Source organism: Daphnia carinata, chromosome 1 (assembly GCF_022539665.2).
Source record: "Daphnia carinata strain CSIRO-1 chromosome 1, CSIRO_AGI_Dcar_HiC_V3, whole genome shotgun sequence".
Lineage (NCBI taxonomy): Eukaryota > Metazoa > Arthropoda > Branchiopoda > Diplostraca > Daphniidae > Daphnia > Daphnia carinata.
Window position 1 is genome coordinate 11,342,273 of NC_081331.1, and position 25,104 is coordinate 11,367,376.

The 25,104-nt window shown below is 40.6% G+C and overlaps 6 protein-coding genes across 6 annotated transcripts in view; 1 reads left to right on the plus strand and 5 right to left on the minus strand.

The window, feature by feature from the left end:
- Positions 1–370: 370 nt before the first annotated feature.
- LOC130694445 (actin-interacting protein 1-like) lies at positions 371–5,621 on the minus strand. The gene is given in 13 exon segments (XM_057517534.1): positions 371–1,067; positions 2,446–2,596; positions 2,939–3,097; positions 3,165–3,284; positions 3,613–3,678; positions 3,680–3,931; positions 4,002–4,267; positions 4,329–4,484; positions 4,558–4,706; positions 4,761–4,908; positions 4,978–5,068; positions 5,140–5,261; positions 5,468–5,621. Coding segments are annotated over 13 exon segments (1,809 nt in total). The 5' UTR covers positions 5,484–5,621; the 3' UTR covers positions 371–954.
- Positions 5,622–6,009: 388 nt separating this feature from the next.
- On the minus strand, positions 6,010–9,119 carry LOC130696303 (uncharacterized). Its single transcript, XM_057519398.2, has 4 exons — positions 8,324–9,119; positions 7,870–8,256; positions 6,748–7,506; positions 6,010–6,680 (listed from the first exon to the last, which is right to left on the minus strand). The coding sequence occupies exons 1-4, from the start codon at positions 9,020–9,022 to the stop codon at positions 6,291–6,293; spliced, it is 2,235 nt and encodes a 744-aa protein (XP_057375381.1). The 5' UTR covers positions 9,023–9,119; the 3' UTR covers positions 6,010–6,290.
- Positions 9,120–9,424: 305 nt separating this feature from the next.
- LOC130694437 (sphingomyelin phosphodiesterase-like) lies at positions 9,425–11,896 on the minus strand. Its single transcript, XM_057517525.2, has 9 exons — positions 11,736–11,896; positions 11,433–11,665; positions 11,200–11,367; positions 10,907–11,134; positions 10,667–10,839; positions 10,315–10,597; positions 9,985–10,260; positions 9,727–9,920; positions 9,425–9,664 (listed from the first exon to the last, which is right to left on the minus strand). The coding sequence occupies exons 1-9, from the start codon at positions 11,797–11,799 to the stop codon at positions 9,511–9,513; spliced, it is 1,773 nt and encodes a 590-aa protein (XP_057373508.1). The 5' UTR covers positions 11,800–11,896; the 3' UTR covers positions 9,425–9,510.
- Positions 11,897–14,235: 2,339 nt separating this feature from the next.
- Positions 14,236–25,104, minus strand: part of LOC130694079 (sphingomyelin phosphodiesterase-like) — a 35,781-nt gene continuing 24,912 nt past the window's right edge. Inside the window, exons 2-10 of the mRNA XM_057517251.2 lie at positions 16,574–16,701; positions 16,314–16,501; positions 16,067–16,234; positions 15,759–15,986; positions 15,516–15,688; positions 15,159–15,441; positions 14,812–15,087; positions 14,552–14,745; positions 14,236–14,474 (exon numbers count right to left, since the gene is read on the minus strand). Of these exons, the coding sequence (XP_057373234.1) occupies positions 14,321–14,474; positions 14,552–14,745; positions 14,812–15,087; positions 15,159–15,441; positions 15,516–15,688; positions 15,759–15,986; positions 16,067–16,234; positions 16,314–16,501; positions 16,574–16,652 (1,743 nt within the window). The 5' untranslated portion in view covers positions 16,653–16,701 and the 3' untranslated portion in view covers positions 14,236–14,320. The remainder of the gene's footprint in view (positions 14,475–14,551; positions 14,746–14,811; positions 15,088–15,158; positions 15,442–15,515; positions 15,689–15,758; positions 15,987–16,066; positions 16,235–16,313; positions 16,502–16,573; positions 16,702–25,104) is intronic.
- Positions 16,872–19,358, minus strand: LOC130694089 (sphingomyelin phosphodiesterase-like). Its single transcript, XM_057517260.2, has 9 exons — positions 19,206–19,358; positions 18,899–19,107; positions 18,655–18,819; positions 18,345–18,572; positions 18,105–18,277; positions 17,764–18,046; positions 17,435–17,707; positions 17,182–17,372; positions 16,872–17,111 (listed from the first exon to the last, which is right to left on the minus strand). The coding sequence occupies exons 1-9, from the start codon at positions 19,252–19,254 to the stop codon at positions 16,958–16,960; spliced, it is 1,725 nt and encodes a 574-aa protein (XP_057373243.1). The 5' UTR covers positions 19,255–19,358; the 3' UTR covers positions 16,872–16,957.
- LOC130693917 (phosphatidylinositide phosphatase SAC2-like) lies at positions 19,926–25,080 on the plus strand. The gene is given in 14 exon segments (XM_057517118.2): positions 19,926–20,175; positions 20,404–20,508; positions 20,590–20,670; positions 20,799–21,194; positions 21,197–21,327; positions 21,461–21,785; positions 21,864–22,056; positions 22,122–22,287; positions 22,348–22,509; positions 22,573–22,643; positions 22,709–23,026; positions 23,091–23,374; positions 23,434–23,628; positions 23,695–25,080. Coding segments are annotated over 13 exon segments (3,354 nt in total). The 5' UTR covers positions 19,926–20,175; positions 20,404–20,411; the 3' UTR covers positions 24,630–25,080.

Sequence of the window (25,104 nt, forward strand, 5' to 3'; positions counted from 1 at the left end):
CATCCTCCTCCCCCTTTTTTTCTGCCCCGTTGTTTCGCATTGTAAATAAAAAAAAATTATGCTCGTGCATCACACGCAAACAAAAACAAAAACTAGTCTCAGCATGAATCTGCTTAACGAGATTCTTCCGCTGTAGTAAAGACAAACACGCGTTTTTAACACATCATTGGCCAATAAAGAAACAAATCTAAGCGCAGCTTCCGGTGGCCAATGCGTGTCGGTACAATGCACCATCTGTCTTACATAGCTTTTCGTGACTGGTATCAATGCGCGTTCGAATTTTTCAACCGTGGGTAGCAAAACGATTTTCGAGGTCAAACAAATGGTGGACGTGACCCGTAGCGCATACTGAAATCGATCAAATCACCAATTCACTTCTGACATATTAGTATTTATGAATTTTCTCAGGCAAGTAAAGAAATCAGCAAAACACACAAAAATAAAAAACTAAATAATAATAATAATTGTGTGAAGAAGAAATGGAATAATGACAAACACGAGGGGGGAAGAGCTACGTATAACCCTATTGTTGTTTCACATGGACGAGACATTTTCAGTCCAACGAAAACCAACTAGGCAAAATAAGGACGTCCTTTAAAGGGACCAACAAATGAAAAAACAAAGGGGAGCGGAGGGGGGCTTTTTTTTTTAAGTATCGGTAGCAGGTGAGATGCTACAAAGCGATCACGGTTCTAATTTAGCACTGGTGGTATATCTGCACGAAAAAAAAATTGAATAAGAATATAATAAGGCCACTCTTGTTTGTTAATCTTGAAGACCCTGGTGCTTGCTTGATTCGGGAGGAAGATGGACGAACGGATAGAGAGACGGGGGATACTAGCAAAAATAGTAGTAGGTAGAGTAAATTTTAGTAGTAGTAGTAGTATAGTGGTAATAATCATAATAGCAATCAACCATCATCATGACTTGGTCGAGTTTCGTTTTTTATTTTGTTCACGGGAAATTGCGGATGTCCCAATAGCGGGTGTTGCAGTCCTGACCGACGGAAACGATTGTATTGTTGTCCAGCCAAGCGATGCCGGTGATCTGGCTCTGCGGGTGGGCATCTATCAATCAATAAAATGAAATAGGATCGGTATAAAAAAAAATAAACAGGCAATTGCATTGGTACAGAGTACATTGGGTTCTCGCACATCACCCATCACTATCTCAACGCTCCGAGACGATCACAGCGTGACGCAAAACGAAAAGGTTTCGAAATAAAAGCCACTTCCTGATCAACCGTTTACACGAATAAGCTTCCAATCGACCAATTACTAAAGGCTTTTATATACGACGACCACTTTGTTGTCACCCATCGTTTTATTTTAGATGAAAACGGACACGTGCATCTCTAGAGATCTGTCCAGTTCGGCTTCTAAATATTTCGGATAAACTCTAAATATACGTTACCATTCGATCATTGCATAAAGAATACATGCGATGCCGATCAAGGATATGCTACCCTGTTTGGAATTCTGTTGAGGCAAACTTAGACAAAAAATGACGGGAGAGAATCTTTATCAGCGTGATGTGCGTCAGCAAATAAAGAGGCCATCACAGTTAAGATCACGTGAACGGTTTTCTAAAAATCCTAAGGAAACTTGCAAAAACCAGTGGGTATGTTGCGCAATGTCTTGTAATGCGAGAATGGCCCTTTTGGGATGAAATGTTAAACGGAACCCATTCAAGACTGAATAAGACATTGACCAATTCAAATCGATAAGTAACTCCAACAAGATGAACGCGGTTTCAAAATCGATTCGGAACAAAGGCGATCAACTCGTCCCAACAAAAAGGCAGAGGTTTCGCTTAGGCCAAATGTGGCAAGGTCTGTATGGATCACACGTCTAGACGGCTTTCGATGAAAATTGCCACCCCAAAACTCCCCTCTACTATCTGGGTTCAGCTGAAGCTCTATTGCCACATTAAGCCCTCTTTTCTGTAGTTCTTAGGAAAGCACGATAAACTAATGAAGGAAACTAAAGCGCATTTTCTTTTTATCGGATATTTTGTCTGTCGAAAACTCCTGGTGCTCGCATACGACAAAGACGGGCCAAAAATTTAATGTGACTTCCGTTTAACTTTTTATCCGATGCTGGGCCAAAATCTCTTGCACACATAAAAACGCTTAGTTAAGCAGACGAATGTCTACACATGAATGGACTCTGCTTACAACTACATGAATATGTGGAAATTTTTCCCCGTTCGCTGATAACCTGATAGGTCAAAAGTATATATATATATTTATATTATAAAAAAAAAGAAAAAACAGTTTTTAACGATTCCTTTCCGTTTCAATCTCTACGCTTCGCATTTGCTCTTCCAACCTAAAACATGTTGAACTACGCCTTTGTTTTCCGGGACAATCAACTGTCCGAAAGTAAATCTAACAAGGATGAAACCCTATTTGTGCTTTTTTCGATTTTCCTTAAGTTATCTTACTTTTGATAATGATGCGTTTTGCCGGCTTCTCGACGCTCCAAACGATAATGGAAGTGTCCAAGCTTCCAGAGGCCACCAGGGTGGAGTCGGGACTCCACGCGACGCAATTCACTTTAGCAGTGTGGAAACCCCAGACTTCTTTGCTGGCAACCTGTAACAAACAAGAAATCGAGTTAACCGATAGTACCAACGCAAAGAATCCATCCAAGGACAACAAATCTAAACAAATAGAGACAGGGTTCAGCTTTTTCATATCCGACGAACCCCTCTCTTCAAGTGAGATCACAAGACTTTGTTTAGTAACCCTCCTGACCAATTAATAAAAGTCAATTGGATGGCTTCACATAGAAGGCGAGATAGATGGATCTCCCAATAACAAGGGCCTGACATTTCCATTGCCAATGCAGGCGAGCGTAACAGTAAATACAATTGCCTAGTCTGTGAAAGTCTGACAGATGCTTGTCCCTGTTCCCCTTTAGTTTAAAGGGATTACCTCGAACCCGGGCAATCGATAGAGGGTGACGAGGCGGTTGGCGTCCGCAACGGCCAGGTATTGGTTGTCGGGAGAGAAGGCGCAATCGGTAATAGGGCCACTGTGATCCAACTCCATGCGAGGCGTGAGGTTGCCGTCATGCAAGATGTACACGTGTACCTAAACATATCCGTGATAAAATTACTGCAAACTTTCATTTCGAGGAAACTGTGCCACTTTTGCCAACCTTGTGGTCGGTAGTGCCCCCGATAGCAACATCCGGATGGTGACCGTTCATTGAAGCGCAAGATGGTTCAAAGTTGACACTAATACTCGATACTTGACGACCGTCCTGAATTACTGCAATCTAATTGACACATGCAAAAATAGCTATGAATAAACCATAGCGTAGCCTTCCAAATTGGCAAATGGTTGCTAATTTTAGCTAAGATGCTATCGATATTTTGTTATTGATGGCAAAAATTAGGGGACATGTTCGCCAATTCAGCACTAACACTTTCTAATTTAGACTCGGTGATATCTGATACTTACATAAGCAAAAATGAGTTAAATCTTATCGTAAGCGAATCAAATCAAACGCTAGATTGCTGCCAATTGAGCGATAGAGGAGTTGACACGTGTCAACCCCATCTCTTGGCAGCAGCAAATATGTTTTTCGGTTTTAACATTCATACCTCCTTCTCACATGGAACGATGAGCGTGGTTCCATCACCGGCTAGACCGCGAGGTTGAGACGCCAAGCTTGACGTTGGTGCTGGTAAATGATTTCGTCATCATGTTGACTTCCTTGATGGCGTTGTCAATACCGCAGGTGAAAATAGATTCGCCTAGGGTTACCATGCCATTCATCTGATTTCCATGACCGACACCTCCAATGCGGTGACTCTCTCCGGTAGCCACATCCCAACTAGTGATAGTACCATCGTGGGATCCGGTAAATACTGTATCGCGATTTTTATTCACTGTCATGACAGTTATCGGTTTGTTGTGGCCCTACGTCACAAAACGAGATGACGTTTAATTCTTTGATCGCCGTAATTTCAAAATTGCATAAACAGCCCACCTTAATAACACGAAGAGGTTTGCTTGGGTTGGCCGGGTCAAGGTAAGAAATATGTCCAGCCAAAGAAACAGACAACATATGTTTACCCTGCCATAGGCAGGAAACTTGTTGATCCTCAATAGCAGTGCCCATCGGAAATTCAGTAATTAAGCTCATTGTGGCCACGTCCCAGGTTTTGCATGTCTTGTCGCCAGACGCGGACAACAAACTCTTACTATCAGGGCTCCAAGCGACTGCGTAAACTCCTCCGCTGTGGGCCGGGCTTCCTGGATTATCAGTCTTCAATGAAAACATGCCCAAATAGCAACACAATTTACTAAACCTTACCTAATTCGCCAATCAAGTCCGATGTCTTTCCGTCATAAATGAAGATCTTGCCATCAAAACCTCCAGTGGCAAAATGATCTCCATTCGGGGAGTAGCGGACCGACTGGACGTAACGTTGATGCTCTGTTTTAGTCATCTTCCACTTGAATGGAGGACCTAATATTGAAGTATATTGGTAACGCATGAAGCGCAACAAATGAAAAAAACACAATATAGTACAATTAGGTACCTTCGAAAACAGTTACAGAGTTATCTTCACTTCCAGCAATAATCTTAAAAGGCCTTGCTGGACGAAAATCACAAGAATTAATGGGCTTGGACGGCCCACCAATGGTGCCGTTGGAAGTGCCGGTATCCACCAAGAAGACATGGCCAAAGCTAAAAGTTAAAATCTTATATACTTGTTTACATATAAATTTAATAATGATTTACCATTCTCTGCCCTCTCCAACTACAACCATACGTTGATTATCAGGAGACCATGCCAAATCCTTGATTGGACCAGCAAATGGTTGAAGCTCAATTTTACAAATATGCTCCTTGTTGACAGTATCCCAGATTCTGACTTTGCCTGATTGATCTGACAAAAAAGCCAAATAGAAGTAAGGATAATTGGATGCTCAAACTACATAATGTAAACAGTATTTACCAGCAGACGCAATATAGAACCCACTTGGGGAATATTTGGCTACATTCACTTGGCAAGAATGTTCAGTGTAAGTCTCAGCAATCTCAGGGTTCTAGGAAAATTTACAAAGTGAATGATGCACATGTCAGTGAATAAGCAATTGTCAAAACAGGTATCACCTACCTCAATGTTTCGAATAATCACACTATTTCCATGAGTGTACAGGAAGTTTTTCCCTTTGGGATCTCCACCTAGAACAAGTGGCTGCCCTCGCTGGGTTCTGGGCAAGGAAGCAAACAAAGCCTCTGTAAACGGAAACGATGAAATTATATTTAAATCAAAATTTATCTGAATAACAGAGGACATTGACGATCCACACTATCAGTACATATGGAAAATCGTTTGTCTATTGCGTCAAGAACCAAACTGTTTGGCAGAAACCCCGCTTTCATATAACAGTTAACTATAGCGAACAGTCAAGCACTTTAAATTTAATATAATTTTAACTTACTATTTGTGAAAGACATTGTTTCTATGTCAGCAAAGCCGGCAATTTGAGTATGATAAGATTGAGAGAGAGGTAGACGCCAAATCCACTCAAAAATGACTTCGGCTATCTGTGTCTTCTGCTACAAGGGAGGGTGGGGCGTTTAAGCAATGGCTTATCTAACCCACGGTACTACACCTCCCCCTGTCCACCTCTTAAGTGACGTCCCCTACAGGAAAAGAAATAGAAAAATGATATGCCCAAATTAGGGCATGGGACTGCTTTTCAATAAACTGTAAAACTGTCCATTCCTGCCACTTATATCAGTATAATACTATTCAATGAGAACGATTGTTCAAAATATTTGTTGCGATTTTTTGAGATAGCGTTAGACAGGCACTGTCGACCGAGCTCTCTTATGGAAATGCCCATGAATTCTAAAATTCCTTGTTTAGAAATTATGGCAACTGGCTACTTACAGTGTTATGTTCCCTGCTTATCGCTTGTTACAAATGTCATTCTTGATAAGCTATTAGTAACCGAATTAACGAAAAATAAAGAACAACTTAAAATAGCAAAACAATGTATTGCGTGGAACCGGAAGAAGGTATATAAATGTGCCAATGAAACGTTGCGATACAAATGTTGTAACATCAGTGAGCCATCGGTATGAGCATGTGTAGCAACATCGCGTACTCATGAATGCACCTTCTTTTAGATATCACTTTTAAAATGCTTTATTCTGTGGGAGGTCCATTATTTTCAGGCAATATCAGCTTTGGGATTGGCGAGAAAACGCAATGGTATCCATGATTACAAGTGGAAACTCCCGCTCACTGTTTTTGATTTAAACATTTTTTCCTCTAAACTTTTGCGCAAGGTCTTGTAAAACTTCTTGGAACGTCCGCTGAGTGATATTACTGCTAACAAGCATCAAGACAAACCAGTCGCCAATATGACAACGACCGAAGACTGTTTCCACTTCACTGGAATCAAAACTACGACCAGCTTTCTTCTTTAACAAATATAGTCGAACTTTTGGTACAACAAGTGTGACAACTCTAAAGATAAAAGCTATGCCAGTCAAAATGGCCAAGATGATGTACCAAAACCAGAGAAAAATGAAAATCTTTTCGTTCAGAATATTGACTGGTAAGATACACAAAGCGTCATATTGTTGGAGAGTGCCAGATGGACCATACATCTTGAACAAGCACTTTGTTAATTTAGGAAATACCTAAAAATAAAGAGAAAATGATTTAAATTACGTTCACGACACCATTGGAGAAGAATTGCGCATTTACGTAAGACATAGGGTCGGAACGGTCTTCAGGATCCATTGCAGATTGAGACACAACATTTGTGCCATATTTGGTGAATTCGCCACCGAGAAACACGTCTACCATAAATATTTGGACGATAATGTTGATGGTGTTCAGCAGCTCACAAACAAAAAAACCGATTGCGTATACGTGATGCTGATGCACATTTACGAACAAGTAGTCGACCAGATTATGTTTCGCGTTTCTGTGAACGTCTGTTTGCACGACGGAAAAATGCAAATCTTCCACAAGGGCTTTCATCCGCCCGCCTTCCCAAAACTTCCAAGCGAAACGAGGTAGATAGAAAGTGATGGTCTGGAAGAGTAGGAAGAATGCAACCCATTGGTAGTATTTGTGGTATACCAATTGGTCGTCCTCTTTTGGAGTGCCAAGACCAGGAATAGGTCCTTCCGTGCCTGGCCCTTTCGGCAACGTATGGGTTGAATGAATCCAGCAGTACTTGTCAAGAACAGGGCCAGGAATTGGACTATTTTCGGCATTGATGATGCAGTCGATTGGGTCTCCGACATACTGCTTAAGTGATATTAAAGTGGTTGAAACGGCTAGAATAATTACCGTTAACTTGTAGTGGCATCGAAAGATATTGTTATCTGTTTTGATTGGTGCAATCTTCAGAATGCTCTTTACTGCATTCAGATCCCCCAACATTGTATTACTTGCAAATGTTTCGATACGTCTTAACGAATGGAATTGAAAAACGAAGAAGCTAAAACTATTTAGCTAGTTGCTACTCTTATCCAAATGCAACCCTCGCCACTGTTTACTTGTACGTTACTTACGTATCTCGAATTGTGTGACAAAGAACAAAACTTTAGGGATCATTCATGTCCATGTTTTAGGCAGGCTGATAAGATAAGGCACACTTTGTTAGTTTTAAATGATAATTGCTACAAGGGAACATTACATTTAGCCAAAAAGGTCAATTTCCGTGTATACAGTTCAAATGCACGTCACTGTTGAATAAGGCGGTTAATTAGCGACATTCGTGCTGGATACCGTACATAATTTACAAAAATGATTTAGTATCTCTTAATTCAGTACAAATAAAGAAAGGATGGAACATTTCGTGGATTCACTTCTTTAAATGTCTTTGCCTCTGAATTTTTTTGCAAGCTCATCTATGACTTCTTGGAATATCCACTGGTTGACATTGCTACTGACGAGCATGAGAACAAACCAGTCACCAATCTGACATCTGCGGAAGACTGTTTCGGTTTGACTGGAATCGAAATCTCGTCCTGCCCGTCTTTGCAAGAGGAAGAGTCGAAGCTTGGGCAAAACCAGAGTGAAAACCCGATACAACAGGCCAAGACCTGTCACTACAGCAAGAATAATGTACCAAAACCAGAGGAAAATGAAAATTTTTTCGTTCAGAATGTTGACGGGTAGAACGCAATAAGCGTCAAACTGTTGAACGGTACCGGACGGGCCATACATCTTGAACAGACATTTCGTTACTTTCGGAAAAACCTATTCACAAAAAAGAATTCAAATTAAACTTGGGGATACACTAACGTCATAATAATTGCTTTCATACGTAAGACATGGGATCGGTGCGGTCTTCCGGGTTCATGCCCGTTTGCGCGAGAACGTTTCCTCCGTATTCTGTGAATTCGCCCCCGAGAAATTTGTCCACCAAGAATATTTCTCCAACAATGTTGATGGCATTCAGAACTTCGCAGACGAAAAAGCTAGCAGCGTATGCTTGGTGCTGGTTCACGTTAACAAGAAGATAGTCGACCAGATTGTGTTTCGCTTGTTCTTCAACGTCTGACGGCATGATGGAGGTACTCAAATCTTCCACAATGGCTTTCATTCTTCCAGCTTCCCAAAATTTCCAGATGAATCGCGGTATGTAGAAGGTGATGGCCTGGAAAAGGAGGAAAAATCCAACCCATTGGTAATACTTGTGGTATATCATTTTGTCGCCTTCTTTTGGAGTGCCCAGACCGGGGATAGGCATGGATCCTTCGCCTTTTATTACGGGTTGATTTGGTAAGGTGTGCGTCGAATGTATCCAGCAGTAATTGTCAAGAACTTTGTTGGGAAACGGAGATTTTTCAGCGTTGATGAAACAATCGATGGGATCTCCAACGTACTGGTTCAAAGAGACCAATGTTGCAGACAAGGTTAGGAAAATCACAGTCAACTTGTAGTGACAACGAAAAATGTTGTTGTCTGTCTTGATTGGATCAATTTTAAAGAGTCCCTTAAGGGACATAAAGTCTGGCAACATTTTTTCACGTTAGTTTTTGTTCTTTCAAGAATTTAATAGAAGCTGGGGAAGTGAAACAAAATAATAGACGTATGCCTTCTCACAGTCGCACAACTGACAATTTCGCTTGCTGTCTGTAGTCGACTTTCCAGATACGAAACCCAAACGTTTAGAACTATAGTCGATTCCCAGGTGATAAGATAAGATTTAAAACGTTGAGCAACCACCCTGAGCAAATGGAAAGAACGACATCGGCCTCCGTCACTTCCCGTGTACAACTCAAATAGAAGAAAATCGTGTCACAAGATAACAGACCTGCATGACTTATTGAACTAATTGCTTATACTGTTTAACTAACAATAGTTTTTTTTTGAAGTTTAACACAGCATTCTTTAAGTCTTTATACGAATTTCACGATTACTAATTGTTAAACTATCGTGTATTTCCTAGAATATTCAAAACGGTTTGTCCATGCTGCTGCGTTCGTTAAACCAATAGAAATTGAATGGTCAAAATTCGGGATGGCTGAAAATCTCATGACGGATTTGATCGCATTTGCTTTGGTCACCAATATCGGTGGTAACGATGCGGCAGAGCAAATTTGAGCGACATCGATTGGTACAACCTTCAGCCACAACCTCATCCGCATTCTTGTGGTAGTTCCTTCACAACAAAGTTACGATATTTATATTGAGCCGCGCAGTTATTACCAATTATTGTCTTACTTGAAATAGAGCTGGAAGAGGGCGTCGTCTGTCAACATACGCTGGAAAAGTGCATCCATCGACTGCGGACTCAAGTCGGTAAGGCCATATTCCTGTTTAGCCTGGTAAAGTTCTGTCCAAACAGGCTCTACGTCCCCTCCTTTTAGGTTGGCATCAGTCAGATTCATGATGTAAGTATTAAAATCAAGCACGGCCTGAATCGTATATATATCTTGTAAATACGTCATTAAAAAAAATGATAATTTCATGGAAACCTACCCAAGTAGAGCCAGGGCGTTGACCATCGACTGTGTAAGTTCGGTAACCCGGATTTAGTTTGGAGTAGGTAGTAAGACTTGGGGCGATGAAAGCCACGTTGACAGGACGAGTGACGTCGACCGTATCGTAAAACACTTTGTATTCGTCTTTGTGAGTATGACCGTAAAACTGGGCGGCAACCGTCGACTCGAAACGGTTAATGATCTTGGCAAATTCCCGGCTGAAAATGGTCCAGCAGTCGCCGTTACCAGGCGGAATGTGACTGAGGATATGAACCTAAGGTGGGAGAAAGTTAATTATCGCATCTAAAATAACTACGTGAGCTAATACTTTTTCTCCGTTCAGTTCAGCTTCTTCCAGAATTTGATTGAGCCAAAGAAGACTAGAGGCTGGATCTTGCGATTTGAAATATGTCCAGTAATTTAAAGTGTAGCAGTAATTCATATTCATCGAGACAATGCGAAGACCCGGTTGAACCAGAGTAGTGTAGTAACCTCCGTACTGGATCGTGGATGAGGCATCAGCCGGAAGCCATCGTGCCCATTGTCGGTCTGCTTCGTCATAAAGCCAAGCGGTGTTGAGTTCGACGTCCGTAATTTCTGGTGGAGCAAAGCTGTTATGAAAGCAAAGCAACGATTAATCACGTTACGTCACGATTATTGCAATAAGAACGGATTCTTACGAGTTGACTGGATGAGACTCGTGGTTTCCCAAAGTAGGATAGACAGGAACGCTGGGGAAGTATTGCTGTATGAGAGTCATCAAACGATCAATGATCATAACATTCTCAGCTTTTTCTGTGGACCACACATCGTGAGGTGTCAAGTCTCCTGTCCAGATAATATAACTAACATCCTAGAACACAATAATCATGTCTTTGTTTCTTGAAGTGGAATCACAAGGGCGGATAAATGTTGTTTACCGTATGCAGGGCAGCCATTTGAGCTACGGCATTTTCTACCAAATACCAAGGTAGATCACAAGTACGATAATCACCCCAATATCCAGCAGCATCTGTGGCGTTTACAACCTCTCCGGAGGTAGCGCGACAGCAAAGTGGATCTCCGCACACAGCGTTCGATCCAGGGAGGTATTCGGGATCCCAATGAAGATCAGTCAAATGAAGAACTTTGACTGTTGGTGATCCTTCCTGCATTAAACAATTGTTTTATGTGTTACATTTGACAGCATAAAATATCTTATGCATGTAGATACCGGAGGCGGGCTTAATTGATTCACGGGCGGTTTGGTATCTGCGTTGATGTCGATGGCCCATTCTAACTGTTCTGGATTAGACAGTCTACAATCCTGGTCTTGGATAAGCATGCCGCAAACGTTTCCCAAAGTAACCACGTTGCTGCTGTCAATGTATTTGATAGTTGGCTGTTTTTAATAGAAGAAACAAAAAGATTAACGATTTGTTGAGCCACGTTAAAAGAATTTCTTACCAGGAGGATGCGTGCCGTTCCGCCGCATACTTGATCAGGATTAGCAAAAATGTCTAGTCTTACACAGACATCGACAACGTACTCGATGATTTGCTCGTCGGTTACACTTTCATTCCGCAGTAGCTGGTAGATATCGGTCACGAATTCATTGCAAAGGGAACACGTTATAACATTCCGGTCTGTATCTTCGGATGGCATCGGTAATAGTTTCGTTGTTTCGGGAGCTGGCGCACCTGAGAGGTAAAACATTTAGATTGTACGTAATAAATTTTCATTCTTTTGCTTTCCAAAATATTTAAGTACCTTCTAGCACTGTAAAGGTGCTACCAGCCAAAACAATAACCAACAGCGAAAGACAGCGCATCATTTCGTGTGACTACTGCGGTCGGAAGACAAGTAACGAACGATTAAGAACCCACGTACATAAAGATCCCAGACAGCCGGTGTTGATTTGAGGATTTATATTCCCCATTTTTTTTTCATAGATAATACAAAGCAACAACTTGTTTTTCATCGTCTGTCGTAGTGCTTTGGTCTAGTAGATTAAGGAATGGGAACGATCAGGTGTCACGCGTTTGATAACCAGGTGGAAATAACATTGCGTCACCCTATAGATTTGACGGGATTATCACAGTGCCTCAGTCACCTTTTCCCAATTGTATCGATTTATAAGGGTTGTATTAGATGAGTGCATTGCCGTTCGCCTTGTATTTTTACTTTTAGTTTTCTGTATAGCAGATGCTTAGATGGAATTTACAACGAGGTCGCGATCACAATTAAGAAGACGCGGAACCCCAAAAACATTTTATTACGAGCAGCATTAAAAAAATTAGGTCTTTTGGTACTGGTTGAAAGGCCTCTAACAACCTCTTAGCTAAGTTTCCTTGCCTGTCCTGTCGCCATGCTTTGTTCTCTTGATTAACAAAGGATTCAAAAATCACGTCCAGCAGAGACCCTGCTTTCAGGACAGATCCGCCCAACGATGTACTCGTCGCGGTTCGTTAAGGCGTCTTCACCAGTACGACCTGAAAGACGGGGAACACGTTAGTATGAATGCAAATTAAATATAAGCAATTGCAAGGGTAGTTGTAACAGAAAACATAAAATGGGCATTACTTTTATGGTGATTTCCATTGTATGAAACTGATTAAGTATTCTTCGAAATAAAGCAATGAGACGTCTTATACTCTACAGAATGTCGACTGATGCTAAAGCCAACAATTCGGCTTGGTTTTTATACCTGTTCTTTATCCGCCATGCTCCAATTCTCTTTTTCGCGTATGCTAAACATAATCAGAGTGAATGAGGAAGGACAGCATCGTAACCAAGGTGCTTCAATTACGAATAGCCATACGGCATGAGGAAAATCAATACCAACATCGTGATAATACACCCGTGCACAAGATTTCGCGGGTCTAGCGTAATAGTTTTTTATTGTTTCGCCCAAAATTCAAAGAAAAAACCATAATGCTTCATTAGTCTTATACCAGAAAAATAGTAATAATATAATCATAAATGCCGTCTTGGTTCGGGAAGCAAATTGGTGTTTCACCAACTATAGTAATGCCTAGCATTTGAAATCAATTTCACAGTGTTGTAATAATGTCTTTCGGTTGTATAGTTAACTGATTTTGTTGTACAAGGATGTTGCAACGAAGCCTTGAGGTAAAAATAAACTAATTACCATTGGTGGCTACTAACTTGGTCCACGAAGGACGTCGTTTAGACTACGAATTACCTTTAATTTCGCCGAGCATTTTTGAAAAGCAATCGGTATTGCACACCACATCAAGTTGAGAAAGTTTTCTATTAGCGACGGTAGCTTAATAGTCCTTGTACATTTGAAATGTAGCTAGCATTTAGAGTGATCATTCAGCATTCACTAGGTAAGTGAATCCGTTGGCTAGTCATTAAGGCCACGCAGATTTCGACTAGATGTCATTGCGTGAGTTCAATTCGTGTCTTTGCGTCCGCTGAGCACGGCTTGATTGTATGGTACCTACTGGGATTTACTACCTCTTGTTTTGAGGTGTTCTCAACAAAGCTGGGGTGATAAAAAAAATAATGCGTTCGATTTTTCACGCCTTTCTATAATGTCCGTCAGGTGAAAATCGGGTGTCCATGCAATCATTACAATTCGATTGTTGGTGAATAGTTTTGAGTTTCTAAGGATAGTATAATGGTAATAGAGTTTTTTTGTCATTGTTTGACAGAATGCTGCAACAATTCCTATTGCTTTCTTTAACCGTACCGATTGTGCTTTCCAAAAACAGGTCATTTTGAACAGTTTTCTAGCACGGCCACTCTTATACCGTCAGTCCGTGACGACTGAAGTCCGTGATGCTATTTAGCGACAACAACATTTTGAAATAGAAAGCGATTGAGTTAAATGGAGCAAGCCGTGGGATCCACCTTGTTTTATTTTATTTCTCCTTTTTGAGGATTTTTTCGTGCAGGTTCTCGATGATATCAGTAGCGTTAGCTTGTAAATCCTTATCGAAATCATTACAGTTACGCTGGACTAGTTAGCAGCGTAGATACGTAACTTTCAAACTAAGTTAGCATGTTTCTTTACCTGCATGCCAGCTGTTTCTAGCTGTTTAGTGCTTCACAGTTCGTTTATTTTTACGCTTGTTTCTTAGTCATGCTCCAATCGCACTATCGAAACGTTTAAGCAAAACGTAAACAAATCGTGCCAGAATACGCCCGACTATATCTGTTGAAGGTCAACCTTCCAACATGATACGTATGGTTATTGGTATTTTCCAGGAAAACAACGTGGTAAGAGAGGAATGGTTGAAATAATCTGTCGAATTTAATGGAAGACCAACTTCTCAGAACATCGAGCAGTTTCCCCAAAACGGGCACAAGCTAAATAGAACAAATGATCACAATTCTTCATGCGTAAACATTTGTTTTGCAATTTGGGCACAGCGACTCCGATCAGCGATATCCGTTGTCACGATGAAACAGAGTAATCCTACACGACAGTCGTCGTCGCAACCTTGAGACATTTTTGTATCTGCACCTCTGTAATAGTTCCTGCATCGTAAGTCGAACAGAAATCGAGTTATTCCTTTGTGTAATTTTATGAAAATTAGTAAGAAACAATGTTATACTTGAAATACTTCTGGAAAAGAACGTCATCAACCAATATCCGCTGGAAAAATTCATTCATGCTATCTGGGCTTAGGTCAACGAGGTCGTATTCTTTTTTGGCGTGGTAGAGCTCGAACCAAACAGGATCCTCACTTGGGCCCAACAAATTGGCTGCTGTCAAGTTGATGGCCCAAGTGGTAAAGTCGAGCACGGCCTGTCTCAAACGACGATAGCAAATTATGCACGTCTAATAATGCAGGTGACATGGAAAATGCCTAACCCAAGTCGAGCCAGGGCGTCTACCATCGATGGTGTACACTCGATACCCAGGATTGAGGTCCGTAAACGTTGTAAGACTTGGCCCCATAAAAGCCACGTTAGTTGGTCGACTTGTGTTAACAAGATCGTAAAATATTTTGAATTCATCTTTATGAGTGTGTCCGTAAAACTGAGCGGCTACTGTTGATTCAAATCGATTAATAGTCTTTGAAAATTCTCGACTAAATGTTGACCAACAGTCATTGTTTCCGGGTGGTATATGACTCACGATATGAACCTACGAACAAGAAGTGAAGTGTAATTTGTGTGATCTTAAAACTATATTAGAGCGGTGTGCAATAACATCACCTTTTCACCGGCCTTTTCTGCATTTTGAAGGACCTTGTTTAACCAAACGAGACTGGCGGCAGGATCCTGAAATTTGGATAATGTCCACAAGTTTCCCGTGTAGCAATAATTTGTGTTTAACGATACAACACGAAGTCCCGGGTAAATAAGGGTAGTGTAGTAACCTCCATAACGGATGGTTGATGACCCTTCATCCGGAAGCCATTGAGCCCACTGTCGAGCTGCAACGTCGTACAACCAAGCAGTGTTGATGGCTTCGTCCGTTATATCAGGTGGCGCAAAACTGGAATTCAAATCGAATTTCGTCATAAAGATCAAACCGACTGAAGCACTAAAATTCGCCAAAAATTGTGATACGTATCGGTGGGATGAGATTCGTGATTTCCAAGAGTGGCGTATAACGGCGTTGATGGAAAATAGCGCTGGATCAAGTTCATTAGACGCTCCATAATGTAAATGTTGTCTTCTTTGCTAGTTGACCAAACGTTGTGTGGAACTAAGTCACCCGTCCATATGATATAAGCAGAATCCTTCAAAGAAAAAATAACGATTACTATATTTCCCGCAAAGTTACACGCCCTTATCCATCGTGACGTATACCGCATGCTTTTCTGCCATATGAGCTATGGCTTTTTCTATGAAATACCAAGGTAAATCGCATGTTCGGTAATCTCCCCAATAGCCAGCAGCGTCTGTAGCTTTGTCGACGTCTCCTGAATCAGCTCGACAACACAGAAAATCTTCACATGCCGCGTTCGATCCAGCATGATATTCTGGGTCCCAATGGAGATCAGCTACATGGAGCACTTTCATTGTAGGAGATCCTAACTGAATACCAGAATAATATAATAAGTTAACAATTTTGTTTGCAATGTAGTTTTGATATGCATGGGGAAGTATGGTCATACCGATGGTGGGACAAACTGAGTTACAAGTGGTTTATCTACAGAACTAGATGCAATCTTCCAGTTTATGTTGTTGGGATCTGACAGAGAACAATTGTCAGCTTGTAGGTAAATCCCACATATATTGCCCTGAATCACCAGTGAATTGGTATACATGTACCTTATGGTTGGCTATTCATAAAGCATTCATTAGTCAGTTTAAGTGTTTTTATGGATCATTGTCTAACATGAAATGGATGTAAAAAATCACCATTATGATTGAGGCAGTTCCATTGCAAACTTTGAAATTAAAAATGTTGAGAGCTTCACACCTCTGTCCAATAAGAAAAGAAATCTCTCTGTCACTCATGCCATTCTTCAGCCAATCAGTAACTTCTTCCACTAGCTGATTGCAAAGAGCACACTTGCTTTCAGATGGCCATTGCGCTGCTGGTACGTCTGCGGAAGTAAATTTCCAAAACGCAATGTGTCACTTTTAAGAAACGTGAACTTACTTTAGTAATTGTATACTTGAGAGAGCGGAAAAATCCAATAAACATATAAGATAAAGAAAAATAAAGAGTAACTGGATCTTGCTTACAAACGACATTCTATATCTTGTCTCAAAATGGGAGGAATCACTCAGAAGCGAAAAGATCCTTCAGACTGCCTCGTAGCGTTAGCACCAGTGCGACAGTTATCCAACTTGTTTACAAAAAGTTGCAAACGTTGGAGAAGGCTAACTATTCCGCCCTCTATCGATAGAACTGTACAGTGGGAATACATTCCCCGAAAGGAAGTTTGAAACGAATAAATGCGACTACCTAGCGATGCAGAATTGTAGTTGTATTAGTACTGAGGCGTGTCAGCCAGTTAAAAAACGGTGCAACAGAACGAAAAACGGTAGTTCGTCATTTAAAAGTCGGGATGCTGGCTTAAAATTTGACGGATATTTTGGCAACGGCTTTGATCCAACGGATCAGTTGTGATGATAAAGCATAGAAGCTTGGTGCGGCAGTCAATGTCACAGCCCTTTTCCAATCTTTCTTCTGACTTTTTGTAATAGTGCCTTAAATAACAAAGCACAAATGAAGAAAGGTTTACAAATATACTATATCCTTATAGTCACATCCACTTACTCAAAGTACATCTGGAAGACAGTGTCGTCAGTCACGAGTTGTTGATAGAATGCATCCATCGATCTCGGACTCAAATCGGCCACGGCATAATCACGTTTCGCTTGGTATAATTCAAACCAGACGGGGTCGATAGAAGGATCTTGGTTAGCAACTGTCAAATTCATGATCCAAGAACTGTGATCCAGCACAGCCTGTATTAGCAAAAGAAATTGGGATAAAATCATTAGCAACCTACATTGGTACCACAACTAACCCAAGTGGATCCAGTCCTTTGCCCATCGACTGTGTAAATTCGGTAACCAGGATTGTCAGAAGAGGTTGTCAAACTTGGGGCGACGAAAGCAACATTTATTGGCCGATTCACCTCTTCAAGATCGTAGAAGATCTTGTACTCATCTTTGTGAGTGTGACCGTAAAACTGGGCGGCTACCGTCGATTCGAATCTGTTGATGATCTTGGCGAATTCTCGGCTAAAGATGGTCCAGCAATCAAGATTTCCTGGAGGAATGTGGCTGAGGATATGGACCTAATTTGAAAACATTTTTATTTGCTTTATGCTTTAGCGTCTGCGATCTATTTTACCTTTTCTCCAGCTAATTCAGCGTCCTCAAGAACTTGACTAAGCCAAGTAAGGATTGATGCGGGATCTTGAGACTTGTAATACGTCCAGTAGTTGAAAATGTAGCAGTAATTCATATTCATGGAGACGATGCGAAGTCCTGGCTGAACCAAGGCCGTGTAATATCCACCATAACGGACACTTGATGAGGCGTCAGCTGGAAGCCATCGAGCCCATTGTCGGTCTGCTTCATCGTAAAGCCAAGCAGTATTGAACTCCACGTCAGTAATTTCTGGTGGAGCAAAACTACAAATAAGGATGAACGAATACGTTGAAGCACAAATTTTGTATATAATTCATTTACGTGTTAACCGGATGAGACTCGTGGTTGCCTAAAGTTGGATAGACAGGTACGTTAGGGAAGTATTGCTGGATCAGGGTCATCAAACGATCAATAATCATCAGATTTTCATCTTTGTCGGTGGACCACGTATCATGAGGCGTCAAATCTCCCGTCCAAATAATGTAAGCTGTATCCTGCAAAATTATGTCATTGTGCTCATTTGTGTGTGTGAATACAATTGAGTATAATGGGGTAACATACCGGGTGCTGTTGAGCCATGTGTGACACTGCATTTTCTACCGTCCTCCAGGGTAAATCACAACCTCGACGATCACCCCAATATCCTGCTGCATCTGTAGCGTTAACAACTTCTCCGGAAGATGCTCGACAACATAGCGGGTCGCCACATGCGGCATTGGATCCTTCGAGGTACTCCGGATCCCAGTGAATGTCGGACAAATGCAGAACTTTCAGAATAGGGGAGCCGGCCTTCACAAACATACAATCGTGTTAATTTCCTTATTAATTGCTTATCGGATTAAAATGTTAGTAGTGGGGTAATTTTAAATACCGGAGGCAAAGCTGGTTCTGTAACAGGCGGTTTCGGAACCGAGCTGGGTGCAACTGACCACTCTAGTACTCCTGGATCAGAAAAACCGCAGTTTTCGGTCTGCAACAACATGCCGCAAATGTTTCCTTGAATTACTCCCAATGAATAGATGTATCTGATAGTTGGCTAAATAGGACACGAAAAAATTTTAAAAATAAAAACATTGGGTTCATAAGAGTGGTGTGGTAAAGTTTAAAAGGAAAACCATGGCAATAGCAGCGGTCCCGTTGCAAACTTTGAAATTGTACAAGTTAAGGGTTTCGCATCTCTGGCCGATTCCTGCAGAAATCTCGTCATCAGTCTGTCCACTCTCAAATCCCAAGAATATATCGGAGATAATGGAATTGCAAAGGGCACAGTTAATTAGTCCTTTTCCTGCTGTGGATTCGACATGCCAATATTCTACAGGCACACCTGATAACGAACAAGGAACCAATGGTTGTTGAAATAAACAAAAATTGTTAAATATACGTTAGAATTTCTACACACAAATGTTAAAGTAAACCGATTACCTAGAAATCCTGGCAAACAAATTACAAGACTAAAGAGAAGGGAACGCATTTTTATTTTTCAATATCGATTGTTCTCAACTTCTATAGCTTCGGGACCAGTGCAGACTGTCTGAATTTTACACTTCAGGATTAGGGTTAAATACATAGTCAACTGTTCGGCAGTAAGGATAAGGCCAAGTATTATTGTTGACTATTTGTGAACGATAACGGATAAAACAAAAAGTCTGTATCCTTTATGCCGTGTGATCCATATCACTATTCAGCATGGATAAGTACAACGTACAGTTAACGGACTAATAAATTGACAGTAAAATAAATATTTCAGAATGCCAAAGATTCTTATCCCGTAAAGTTTTTTCACCGATGTGTCAAGCGACTCGCCGTCATATTGTGTAGCCATTGTCATGGCCTACATTCCTTAAGATTTTAGCCAAACATTTTTTTTTTTGCTAAATTTTGGCGCCCCCCACCCCTCCCCCTCAGCTCAGCCGAGAACATTTCAATCACAAATGGCTGATTGTCTAAATGGCAAAGCTTATACTGTCAATTCACGAAACGCAGTTTTACAAATACATTTACTCTTCCAACTCAGTATTCGGTTTGTAGACCAAGAAATGGTAACATTTGTATGGTTGCATAACCCCATAAAAAAACCAAAACAAATAATGAATATATATTTATATTTTTTACTAGGTACCTTACCTACGGCTACGGCTAGGAGCAGAAGACAGTGCCTCAACATTAAAGCAGCCATTTTCTGTCAAAATATGGAAATCGAAGTTAAATTTAGCTAAAAAGCACATTTTTGCTTGAATTTTGTTGTCTTAAACTGCATGAAGACAACAAAGTGTAAAATTTCCTGCTAGAGAAATTTTTAAGCATATTATTTAAGAAGTGATGTAAATTCTTGTCTTATTATTAAGGACACAGATCCAGTTTTTCTCACCAAGTACTACAATTCAAAATTGAGGTACAGCCTTTATTTTAGCAATACTTTTTATGTTTTGTAAAACATTTTAATTGCTATGCAAAATTTTTTAATCAAACAAGACAGTCCTTGTTTTAATTTGGCTAACAATTTCCATTGTTCCTATAACAAACCACGTCATTAACTGTATTCACGCATCCTTTTCATGGATGTGAAACATATCACAACAAAATACTATGATCATTTCTATTGTTACCTTTGCATTTACAGAAACCAATATGGAACTTTTTAGGACTGCAGATTACTATATCTTCCGGCAAGGGGAACACAGTCTCTGGTGCAGCAGGAAAACTGGAATTTTAGAGCCCAGAACAGGTAACCATTTCATATTTCATTTTTTAATCATTTTATATTTACAGATTTATATTTTACAACTTTTTCTGAAATATGTTGTAGCCTGGGATTTGACAAAAGCTGAAGATCCTCATTGTATGGGTCTTATCCATGGTATTGTCGGAAAACTGAATCCATTTCCTGGTAAAAAAAGAAATAATAATAATAGTAATGAGATAGTTGTAATAAAGAATTAAATTAGTCATAAATTTTTGTACTTTATTTTTAGCATTCTTAGGTAGTAATACATATTCTTCTATTGTCTATTTCAGACACAGACCCTCAGCTGCTAATTATAGAAAGCTGCAGTCTTGTTGGCTATGTTTGGAAAAATCAGCCCATATTCAAAATCAACAAAATTGGCCTCCTTTCTCTGGGTCAACAAGAAGCCGAAATTACAACACATCCATGTTCGAAACATAGCAATTCCGTTGCTTTCAATCAGAGGCCGGACGATAGTGGAAGTAAACCTTCGTCTAGTTCCAGACAACAGGAAGCATTTGCAAAGACCTGGGGTTCAATAAAATCTGCAACCAAATCGCTCAAGAGTACAACTGTGCAGGCAGCCCATAAAATTGGAATCGATGGAAGGGAAGGGGATCGTGGTGCAAGAAGAATTTGGGATGAAATAGAGAAGATGTTCACACATGCAGATTCCTTTTACTTTTCTCGACAGTCGACCTAACCAATTCTGTCCCAGTTTTGGGTGAGCGCTACAATTCTCCCACGGTTTGTTGGCGATCAGCAAACAGTCGTTTCTTTTGGAATGAGTTCCTACTCAAAGAACTAATCGAACTTGAGGTAAAATGCAATTTTTCAATTACAACTCTTTGTAGAGTTTTAATTACTTCCGAAAAAGACTGTAAATAGAATTTAACTACCATTGATTGATTTAATGATGTTACGTATAAAAATTTTTCGTTACCTCGTGTAGGATCCAAAAGCTGACCCCTGGATCGTCCCTGTCCTTCATGGCTACATTCATGTAGATACCGTTCCTGTCGTGCTTGATGGCGCAACGAATTTCAATAAGCCTCTAATTTTGCTGCTCATTTCACGCCGCTCGCGCTACCGAGCTGGTACCCGATACAAACGTCGTGGGGTAGATGAAAATGGTTATGTTGCCAACTATGTAGAAACAGAGCAGTGTCTCATATTCGGAGATCATATTTTGTCCTTTGTTCAAGTACGGGGATCTGTTCCAGTATTTTGGTCCCAGCCGGGGTTCAAATATCGTCCACCTCCCCAGATCGATAGAGGTATAAATTATTCTTTCTTCTGTCAGCTGTTAATGACCTATGACATTATCGCTTACGATGTTCCGTTCTTCTTTGTAGATGTGGAAGACACTCGGCTTGCTTTTAAGCGTCATTTCGAGCGAGAATTACTTCTCTATGGAAATCAGTGCATAGTCAATCTAGTCGAGCAAAGTGGAAAAGAGAAGATAATAGGGGATGCTTTCACGGAGCAAATAATTCATGCGAATGAGGCAAGAATCACCTACGTAACTTTCGACTTCCATGAGCATTGGTGGGATATACTTTTCTCCATGATCTTCTAACTTTTAATTGGAAATTTATATATATTTTCTTTAGCCGCGGGATGCGATTTGAAAATGTTGGACGTCTATTAAATGGGTTGGAAGACGTACTTCAGGAGATGAAATATACGTGGATTGATTCGCATGGTGTCATTTGTCGACAACAATCGACTTTCCGGATAAATTGTATGGACTGCTTGGATCGAACTAACGTTTGCCAGGTATGTGCATGTCTAAGTTTTTTGTATTTTAAATTATTAGATTTAACTCTTCTTTCGCAGACTGCATTTGGAAAGGTCGTCTTGGAATGCCAATTAAGCAAATTAGGTATTCTTCCACCCGAAGGCACATTCTGGCCAGCGCTCAAAACAGCCTTCAACACCATGTGGGCAAATAATGGAGATGTCCTCAGTCGACAATACGCCGGAACGAATGCTCTCAAGGTTTCAATGAAAATAATAAAATCATCCAAAGATCGGAAGTCCTAATTTTTCACCTAATTGTAGGGCGATTTTACACGCACCGGAGAAAGAAGGTTCGCCGGAATGATGAAAGACGGAATGAATTCGGCTAATCGGTAAAATTTTGGACAATTTAACTTGCTATAAAGATTTGCAACTCATCCAAATATCTTTGAATTAGTTATTATCTCAATCGCTTCAAGGATACGCTAAAACAGACAGCTATTGATCTTGTGCTTGGAAACATCCAGCCAGAAGATGCTATGAACATTCTTTGTGGTCAGAATAACGCCATGGAAGATGATGAAGAAATCGTTTTGCAGACGGCTGACAGAGTTCGTCAGGTCATCGAGGATTGTCGTAAGCAGTTTATTAGCCCTGATGAAATAATAGTAGGGTCTTGGGGATTGGTTGATGCGCATCCCGTAACCGGTGACCCAACACAAGTTGACATGGATGCTATTGTCATTTTGTCACGAGAACATCTTTACGTGGTTTCGTAAGTGTTTAAAGTTATATTACTTGTTTGAATTATCGCAATTTAATCCTTTGGTTATTTGTAGTTACGATGATGACGCCGATCATGTCAGAGCGTGTAAAATATATGCGCTTGCTGAACTGATGAAGCTTGAAGTAGGATCTGAAGGGAAAACGAACTTATTATCGAATGCTAGTGTGAATTTTCTTAAGTCACCTAAGCGTGAGGCAGCCGCACCACCAACCTTCTTCATGCGTATACACATACGAAATTCATCGGACGAAGCAGAAATTTTGCAATTTCGTTCGACGAGACTAAGATTTTTCAATAACATGGCTGTTCCGATTTGCAAAACCGAGGATATGAACGGTATAACAAAATCTTTTTGCATTTGTAGCCCACTTCTTGTACTATTGCTCCTCATACAGAATCGTTAAAGGCGATTGCTGAAACCATTCACGTTACGATGGATATTACCGGATTAACGATTCCTTACACAGTTGGCACTTTGGAAAAGCTGTCATTGAAAAACAATATGAAAATCGGATACATGGAAGTGCCACGTTGGCATGGTTTCCCACGAAACGCATCGGAAGGGCAGTTATCTGCTCTAAAGCAAGCTGGTAATTTGTATGAAAATTAGAATTCGTTATTGTCTAATACTAATTTTACCAATTTGTTAAATGCAGGCAATAAAGCATTATCCAGCGTTACTTCACATTTCTCGCGTCTGAAACCGCCTGTTATACCACGCAATTTAGGCCGTTCAGCGAGCAAGAAGAAAGAAGTCTCCGACCAAATAACAGACCCATCAGCGATTGGGACCCTCGAAGCAGAAATGAGAATACGTTCTAGCTCTTCTAGTTTAAACGATCTCACATCGTTTTCGTTAATCAAAGACGTCTTGCACCTACCGTCAGTTGGTGTCCTTTTCCTGACTAGCAATGAAATTCGGGTGGAGCTTGCCGATCCTGTGCCTGAAGACACGAACACGCACGAAAAACCTTCTCTACCAAAAGTCTTGCTCCGTTGTGTCAGTGCCGGTCAATTTGACAGTCGCTGTCTGCTAAAAGGAAGGCGAAATGGAGAAAGTAGCCAGCTGAATAGATTAGGTGAAAATGTTCGCTTGACAGTGACACCAGAAATTCAGATCATTGCAACAGATGGAAAAGAAGGCGGCGAACATAGCAACACCATATCTGTTCAGCGTTCGAGACACTTCTCGCACTCCTCCGATCGCCTTGAATTGGGCGTAGCAGTGGAAGATTCCACTTTACTTAGAGCCTCATCTGAGACTAGCTTAGGCAATAGTGCAGCTCCTACGGAAATGAAAAGTTCCCATTCAAACTATGAAGGCTTGCTTCCAATCGGGACCACCGTTTTAACATCGTTTAAAATTCCGACGTCACAGGGGAAGTTCAATGTTGGTATGCTAACATCGCCTACAAGCGTTAAGGGAAATCCGTTAGTAATGCTGGCTAAAGGTGTACAGAATCTAGGCGCTAATTTGGATCCTAGAAAAATGCTTGACTCTAGGAAAGATACGTTGATCTGCAAAGAGAATGTATTAGAAGATATAACGAAGCAGAAGTTCTGCACAAATACTAGAATTATTCATCTTTAAACACTTGAACCACATTTCCTCTAGCTGAAAGACGACGTCAAAAATGCTAACGTACTCTTCACTCAACATTCCATTAGCTCCGCCTTCCATTTAGTAAATGTTGTAATTTTCCATGCTGCCTCACTACGCAGTTAATAACTTGTCCTGTGAAGACATTTGTGAATCCCATTATGTTGCTCTTACGATAGGAGCTACATGCTTTACTCAGGCCCTTGTTGTCGAGGATATCAGTATTACTGCGAGATCGCAATTCACGATGTCTAGTCAATCCTATGTTCGCTTTGAGTCAAAATCAAATTTCATACAGGGCACTCTAGGAGAGGTTAATACTCAACTTTAATTTAGGCTATGCTTTACGAACACATGAACGTTTGTATTGTTAGTGCTGGTTGAATCATCCTTTTTCTTCAGCGTTTTAAATACACATTATTAGCGCGCGTACTGTATCCTTAAAGCAATGTCAAGTCTTTACAAT

What these genes read in the sequence shown, in the direction of transcription:
- LOC130694437 (XM_057517525.2), bottom strand. Translation starts at nt 11,799, where the DNA reads ATGATGCGCTGTCTTTCGCTGTTGGTTATTGTTTTGGCTGGTAGCACC. An exon ending in ATCAATTAAGCCCGCCTCCG is followed by an intron (nt 11,135 to 11,199) that starts GTATCTACATGC and finishes TGTTTAATGCAG; the next exon opens with GAAGGATCACCAACAGTCAA. An exon ending in CTCTTCCAGCTCTATTTCAA is followed by an intron (nt 9,665 to 9,726) that starts GTAAGACAATAA and finishes TTTGTTGTGAAG; the next exon opens with GAACTACCACAAGAATGCGG.
- LOC130694089 (XM_057517260.2), bottom strand. Translation starts at nt 19,254, where the DNA reads ATGCGTTCCCTTCTCTTTAGTCTTGTAATTTGTTTGCCAGGATTTCTA. An exon ending in CAGAACCAGCTTTGCCTCCG is followed by an intron (nt 18,573 to 18,654) that starts GTATTTAAAATT and finishes ATGTTTGTGAAG; the next exon opens with GCCGGCTCCCCTATTCTGAA. An exon ending in CTGAATTAGCTGGAGAAAAG is followed by an intron (nt 17,708 to 17,763) that starts GTAAAATAGATC and finishes TTTTCAAATTAG; the next exon opens with GTCCATATCCTCAGCCACAT.
- LOC130696303 (XM_057519398.2), bottom strand. Translation starts at nt 9,022, where the DNA reads ATGTTGCCAGACTTTATGTCCCTTAAGGGACTCTTTAAAATTGATCCA. An exon ending in GCACCGATCCCATGTCTTAC is followed by an intron (nt 8,257 to 8,323) that starts GTATGAAAGCAA and finishes TTTTGTGAATAG; the next exon opens with GTTTTTCCGAAAGTAACGAA. An exon ending in AATTCAGAGGCAAAGACATT is followed by an intron (nt 7,507 to 7,869) that starts TAAAGAAGTGAA and finishes AGTAGCAACTAG; the next exon opens with CTAAATAGTTTTAGCTTCTT.